The sequence below is a fragment of the Asterias amurensis genome, chromosome 11, assembly GCF_032118995.1.
Source record: "Asterias amurensis chromosome 11, ASM3211899v1".
Classification (NCBI taxonomy): domain Eukaryota; kingdom Metazoa; phylum Echinodermata; class Asteroidea; order Forcipulatida; family Asteriidae; genus Asterias; species Asterias amurensis.
Window position 1 is genome coordinate 16,267,691 of NC_092658.1, and position 8,021 is coordinate 16,275,711.

Below are 8,021 nucleotides of genomic sequence, written 5' to 3' on the forward strand. Positions count from 1 at the left end.
GTACATGTATACCCCACTCAATAATCGAGTTTCTTCCATCCTGAAATTTTTTGAATTTCCAGCATGTAATCTGAATGATTCATTTTGTGTTGTATGATTTTTTTCAGGGGAGTGTGAAATACGATCCAAAATGAAGGGTATTATTAGTGAGTGCAACATTGGATACTCGATGGGCCAAGAAGACAAGGCACCATACGGAGTAGGATGGACAGCCTACAACCCTAATGTAACTCAACGTCCCGAGTACAACTACACAGACGCGACAAAGCTGGACAGCTACCCAATATGGGGACGCCATGCCTTGTACCTCGGTGGCGGATACATCTTTGATGTGGATGTCAGCAGTATAGAAGGGGTCAAGGCTTCCATGAAAAGGATGTATGAAGAGGCTTGGATTGACAGGTACACCCGCGTTCTCTTCATTGAGATTTCCGTCTACAATGCTCAGACAAATCTCTTCAGCTACATCAACTTGATGCAGGAGATCTTACCAACTGGAGGTTGCTATCCGTGGTATCGCATGGACATCCTGAGGCTGTTGCAGTACAATGAGGGAATGGGGTTGGTCCGGCTCATCTGTGAGGTTAGCTATTTCGTTTTCATAGTTTTCATGCTTGTGAAGGAGATCCTGTTGGCGAGGAAGGAGGGCAAGAAGTACCTGAAGGACATCTGGAACTTGAACGAGATGTTCATCATCGGACTTTCAATTACACTGATGGTTATCTACTTCTACCGACTTTATATCACGTCTGCTTTCCTAGAAAATTACCAAAAGGCTAAGAAGAATGATTATGTCAACCTCCAGTATGTGGCTTACTGGAATTTACTGCTTGGATACATGCTTGGGTTAGTGGTGTTCTTAAGTAACTTCAAATTCCTCAAGCTTCTACGATTTAACCGTCGTATGGGTATTCTTTCCAGCACCATCCAAAGCTGCTCGAAGGAGCTGATGCATTTTCTCTTCATGTTCTTCTTTGTCTTCACTGCCTTCGCTGCGGTGTTTTACCTGATCTTTTGCAACCAGTTGTACAACTACTCCGATATTCTCTTCACCATGGAGACTATGATTACCGCAGTCCTTGGAAAGTTCAAGTTTGGTGAGATGTTGTCCGTGAGCATCTTGGGACCCTTCTTCTTCTTCTGCTTCACAGGGTACGTCTGCTTCGTCATGATCAATGTGTTCCTGACGATCATCATCGGAGCCTTTCATACGGTCAAGGGTGACATCGACAAGCAGTCCAACGATTATGAGATGGTAGACTTCATCCTGAACCGCTTCACGTCCTGGACAGGGATCGGCGGAAAGAAAGTCGAAGAGGACCTCCCAAATCTGGACATGGAGGAGTACAAGACTGACGTCACTAACTCCCTGCCGGACAAGGTGGACCAAATGCTAAACAGGATCGCCAGGGTCTACTTCGATGAGGGCACATTCAATACGTTTGTAAAGGAAATGAGCGATCAGGAGAAAAAGGTGGAAAAGAAGCAGAAGAAGAGGTGTAACCGAAAGATATTCACTGCTTGAAACTAACGGTTTTAGATCACCAGGTACATTTCTAGAGATAAAAATTGCTTACCGACCAAAATTACTAGTTAATGGACAATTTAATGGACTCTGCTATAGGGTCAAACGTCAGGCCATGAACTTGGTTTTTTTGGCATAACAATATTTACTTACATGGGTGAGATCAGAACGTTATACATTGTTCATTAAGAATTGAATTTTGGTATAACGCAAAACTAGGGTCACTTTTGAGTTAAAGACTTAAACTTCTGACACAACAGAAGTTCTTGTTAAAGAACCATGCTGATCTGTTGATTAGTTACAGTAATGTTTATATTAATACTTGTGCACTAATGATATGACCCTGTGACACAGCACAAATTCTGGTCCCAGTTTCTTAGAGCTGCTTAGCAGTAAATTATTGCTTAACAGGGTTGTTTGAATATTAACCATATTCTGGTAAGGATAGGTTTTTCTTGCTTAGGTACTTTTTGCGCTTATAAGCAGCTCTATGAAATTGGGCCCTGATTTTTTGTTATGGTGTTACAGTTATATTGATGTTAATAGTTGTATACTCCCTGTGTACATATTTGAACAAAATTTCATCATTGGTTGCAACGTCATCTATTATATTTTAAATTGTATTAAACAAAAGGAAATGTTGTATCAAGTTGTATTTTGGGGTGAGCAAATAAGTAAAAACTAATTTTGCAGTTTAACCAAATATGTATTTTTCTTAGAGCAGTTAAAATGAATAATTTCACAATGGAAATTGAGTTTAAAATAAACTATTTATGTGCACTTAAAAACCCTTTAGGACACTTAGCAGGATCAGTTAGATTGCTAAATGTATGAATGTAGGCAAAGTAAAAATAGAACACAATTTCATTAAGTGTTAGGCAGAAAATATTTCGGCTGCTGTTCCCGCCAAGGGGGACATAACTACATTATAGGTGGCATATATTCGCTCATGGCAATTACTCAAACTATTTCAATTATCCATTCTGTATGAAAAGTTCCATTATATTGATAACGAATAAATACACCGCTGCAGAAACAATTTATGCACCACTCCATAATATCGACGATGGCCTACAATCAATATACTCAATCTTTCTTTCTTTCATAATCCAGCCCCCCCCCCAGTGAAAATCCATGGCAACCCTGCCCTGTGAAAAACAATGCCAATCCATGGTGCAAAAAATGGTGCATAATAGCTTGAAATAGGCATTAAATTCCAACATCTGAGAGGGGGGCACATCACCCCTCAGACTCCCTAGATTGCACTGACATTACACTTAATTTACAAGCATTCTGCTTTAGGTGATATTTGACAGATGACGCTTTTTCTCATACAGCACAAAATCTTTGTAATTTCCTTACTTGCTGATCAGTTGATGTAAAATTAATACTGTAGAGGTTACTCAAGAGCTTAATTTACATATTGGTTGGATGTATTTAACGTAATTGGTTACAATAATATTAACAGAGTCTGCTTTACAATATTTTCCTACGCTGTGTTCATTACATTTGTTTAAGTCAAGGTGCAGCCCTGTCATTTTTTTTTCCAAATCAAATCAATGAAGGCAGTGATGACCACAATAACCAGCATTAGCAACAGATACAGCAACAGACACAGCTTCAACTCCGATTAAAGAATGAGGCTGGTCTATAGACTCCCCTCAGACTCCCTAGATTGCACTGACATTACACTTAATTTACGAGCATTATGCTTTAAGTGATATTTGACAGATGACGCTTTTTCTCAAACCGCACACAATATTTGTTATTTCCTTAGTCGCTGATCAGTTGATGTAAGTACTATCGAGGTTACTCGAGAGCTTAATTTACATGTTTGATGTATTAGACGTAATTGGTTACAATAATATTAACGGAGTCTGCTTTACAATATTTTCCTAGGCTGTGTTCATTACAACTGTTTTAGTCATGGTGCAGCCCTGTCATTTTTTTTCTTCAAATCAAATCAATGAAGGCAGACCACAATAACCAGCATTAGCAACAGATACTGTACAGCAACAGACACATCTTCAACTCAGATTTAAGACTGAGGCTGGTTCAGAAGCATAATGGTGCCTTATTGGACAGCAGGCAGGGTGTAAATGCATTACAAATCATTAACATTATGATTATGGGTGTCAGGGGGTGGGGGAATGCATGATCCAGAAGTTCTAGTTTTTTATCCTTTTTCAGGTATTTTTTTTTGACTTGGTATTTTATGTTATCAATAGCAATTATCAACTTACAAAGTTTCTATATTTACACTCAAAACATTACTACTTGTAATCCTTGTGTTTTTTGTCAAGCAAATAATAGTGGAATTGCCCTAGTATGGTAAAACTTATATTTCATCATTAAAATGACATTGGGGCAGCAGGTCACGATTCATACACTTCAATACTAGGTCTCTTATTGTTAAACTGACGGGAACAGAATGTGTTCAGTTGTGCATAAAGTAGGAAAAATATTGACAATTTAAATGAGCAGCAAATGTACAGTTAGATTGCAGTGGATCTTTTGAGGTGAAAAAAAACACTACTTTGTTATTGTTTAAAATTTATGTTTTGAAATAAACAACTAAAAAGAATATAAAATTTGTCTGTTACTTCACCTTTTATGTATTTGCGTTTTTTGACTTTGTCTCATGAACCACAAGTTCAGAACCTGAAAATAAAAATATTAAAAATTAGATTCTGAAACATATTGTTGGTATACATGTGTACAAAAACAAACAAATTAAGTCTTAATTTTATGTGGAAATAAAAGCATTTATGACCTTAATATCAACAGAACTGACCAAGTGTTTTATTTTGAAAAAGAGTTTGTAAAATTTGATGGTAAGAATTTAGTATTTCAATAAAGATCTTTGTTGTTGTAAAAATAATTTGCGATGAAGCTTCATATATTTTTTTGGAAAATTGTGAATTGAATTAAATTAATCCAAAAAAATTGGCGGCCTCCTCCATTTCCCCATACAGCCGTCCTTCCTCACCATTGTAAGAAATGTGTTTCGGAACAAAACCTCTGAAGGTTATTGGTCAGTTCTGAAAATATCAAAGACTTGAATCTGAGATTGTATCTAAGTAAGATGAACTAGACATGTACTTTGTGAGTTTTCCATGTCTTTCAAACACCTTATAATACTATGATTAATTAAGCCTAAAAATTCGAATTCACGATCTAAAAAGAATCTATCTAAAAAGAATACATGTTTTACAAGTTTTTTAAACAACAAACAATAATACAAATAATTAAGCCTAAACATTAAAGACCACTATCTAAAAAGAATCGCCTGCCTTAGCTATAACAAAAAACTCTGTACTAATATGTAATTCTAGGCCTAATTTGCCTTATTCTGAACCAGTATAATAAGTAATTCATTTTTTAAAGGTTTTGAAAATAATCCAATTATTAGGCCTAAACAAAATGTCATCACCATCATATTAATTACAGGAAAACGACATTTTGGTGTGAGAACCATTCATGGAAAACTATCTTGTTTTAGGCCTGTACATTTGTCAAATTCTGATTAAAATTTACATATCGGCCTACTTCAAGGAAGACATGGAATGGAACTGGGAAAATGGTCATTAGGCCTAGGCCTACTTCAAATTCATATAAACTAAGGTATTAGACTTATCATCTATTGCAACAAAATCTTACTTTATATATTTTATTCATTTATTTCTTATAGGTTTCAACTGTGAATAATAAATGTATAGGCATACATGGAAAATGACATGGCACTTTGAAATAAATAGTCACTTATATAAGAAAATTCATATATACCTGGAACGGTGGGTTAGAATTGTCATCTACTTTAGTTTTATACTAATTAGATGAAATGTGGCCTTCACTTATTTATTTGTTTTGCAATTAGTGAATAACATTTAAATTCAGGCCTACCACAAGGAAAAATGCATGGCATTTTGAAATAAAAGTCATTAGCCTACTTTTAAGTCATAAAAAATTAGCAGAAAAGTATTTTAAAGCTTGTCATCTGTTGGAAAATAATCTAATTTTAGGTCTTCATTTATTGTTTTATATATATTTTTAATTAACAGTTAAGTGTAGGCCTAAACATACTTCAGAAGGGGGCATGACATATTTCGGGTGGGGGGGGGGGGGTGGGGGGGGCTAGTCATTAAGCCTATACTACTTCAATTCATGTTACCCAGAAATATGGGTTAGACTTGTCGTCTACATTGAAAAATAATCTTATTTTAAGCCGATGATTTTCTTAAAATACAGACTGAAAGCTATTTTACCATGTAGCCCTGCATAAAATGAAGTAAGTGTAATCTTGAATCAATTAAAAGATTTTTTTAGAGGTATGCCTATAATGAGGAATAATTCTGTGTACACTGGGCCTCGAACAAGATATTCATCTAGGCTAACTAGGCTAAACTATAGTACATGGGTGTTACAGGCCTGCATCAATTTGCTGCAGAAACAACTGGAATATGGTGGTATTAAAAAAAGTAAAAACAATCTAATTACCTATGAGTGTATTGGTGATTCTTCATCATATCCTCGGCATCTTGGTGGTACGGGTGTAGAACTGTTTCATTTTTTTATTTTTTTTCAACGTTTTTGATTTCAAAATCCATTACGTTATGGTCAATTTAATTTTGATTATGAAAATCTCTTCAATTAAAAGAATAGACAAAACTAACAAAAATAACAGACACAGTTGACAAGAATAATAGACAAAATTGACAAAAATAATGGACACATTTGACAAGAATAATAAACAAAATTGACAAAAATAATGGACAAAATATAGACAAATGAAAGAACTTCATGGACACTCCAAACTCCTTTTGCCCTCACCAAAACATTAAAAAGTTTGTTGTGTCTATAGAGGGCGCTATTCAATCTGAGTGGATAGTGAATAATGCATGTAAACCCCATATAGCGAGAAAAACCTGAACCTTGGCTATCCCAACCAGGAAGGTAGAAATGGTAACAGGATAAAAAACCACTGCTTTATGCAGTAACACTCTGCTTTATGCAGTAACACTCTGCTTTATGCAGTTACACTGCTTTATGCAGTTACACTGCTTTATGCAGTACACTGCTTTATGCAGTAACACTCTGCTTTATGCAGTAACACTCTGCTTTATGCAGTAACACTCTGCTTTATGCAGTTGACACTGTTTATGCAGTTTGCCATCCTCCTCTTTTCTTAAAAAATAATAACAACCAAGTATATTTCAATGTAATGATAATCAGGTTATGAACCACAAGTAAAATTTACTGATTATTAATAATACAAGATTTTGATATGTTCCAACTCTGCTGTCATTGAAAAAGGATTAATCCATTCTTTTAATGCAAGTTTAAAATCTTGATTTTGAGCAATATCTTGAGAGTATTTATGTCTTTTTGAAGGATCAGCTGTCTATAATTTCCATGGCTAAAGAGAGAAGATTCCTTTCACATTCCAGTGAATTGAGACTGTGCCGAGACTGTATTTCCAAAACAGTTCTTGGCTGGCAATAAACTTGCAGCACGTAGTTTAGAGTTGATAAGCAGTCCTTACTGTTTCTTGATGAGTTATACAAGAGCTTTGGTGGGCAATCTTGTTTCACTGAGTTCTCATGTTTTCTGAGCAGATGAATTGTTTTTGTTTAATTATAATGTTTGATGGTTGGAGTGTAATTTTGCTGTGTAAATTTTTGTTTTGTGTACATGTATGAATTTTTCGCTACTGTATTGGAATTTCTTTAACCTAATTGATTTTTATTAAACTAATGTTTAATCTCAATTTCACCTCTTTATACTCATTCACTGTACTTTCACAGCCTTAACACTCATTGCTACTCATCCACCAGTTAAAAAAAAATAAAAAATTGAGAACTTTAGAAGTTGGACAAGTAAAATAGTTTACGGTTCATTAGAGATTGAGGTGCTGTTGGCTAAAGAGAAGCCAGTTCCACAAACAGCAAAGTGATTAGGAGGAGGTGGGGGGGGGGGGGGGGCGGTGCCACCCGGGGAAAAGAAAGTTTAAAGAAGATGACCAGCCAGTTAAAAGAGAAGAAAGTGAGTTTTGACCCTGTCATACATTTTATAAGAAACACAGCACACTATTTCCATCACTTCATTCCTCACCCATCCTTCAAAATTGGTTACAACTATAATTTGTTAAACTGTTTATACCATGTAGTTTTTGTATTTTAAATAATGTTTATGTGTTTTTTTGTGTTTGACTGAGTGTCCATTGTTTGTGAATGTTGCATTGTGTGGTTTTGTATCAGTCATTGTTCTTTCCTTAAAGTTTATTGTTTCTTGCTCTTGACACAAGTCAGTGAGAATGTTTATCCTGACTTCTTTTGTTCACTTATTGTCAATCAAATCCACAGAACATTTTCCATTGTAATAATGTCATGTGCTGGCACAACAGTACACTTGATGAACTTGACGATACTTTTTCCTCCTTTGTGATTCAGTTTTTCATGAAGCAGTTGAGTACATGTGTTGACTTTCAATGTTGACC

General features: G+C 35.5%; 1 protein-coding gene across 1 annotated transcript in view; it reads left to right on the top strand.

Annotated features, from left to right (window-relative positions):
* Positions 1-4,313, top strand: part of LOC139943733 (uncharacterized) — a 50,426-nt gene extending 46,113 nt beyond the window's left edge. The window contains exon 41 of the mRNA XM_071940491.1: positions 108-4,313. Within this exon, the coding sequence (XP_071796592.1) occupies positions 108-1,525 (1,418 nt within the window). The 3' untranslated portion in view covers positions 1,526-4,313. The remainder of the gene's footprint in view (positions 1-107) is intronic.
* The last annotated feature ends 3,708 nt before the right edge of the window (positions 4,314-8,021 follow it).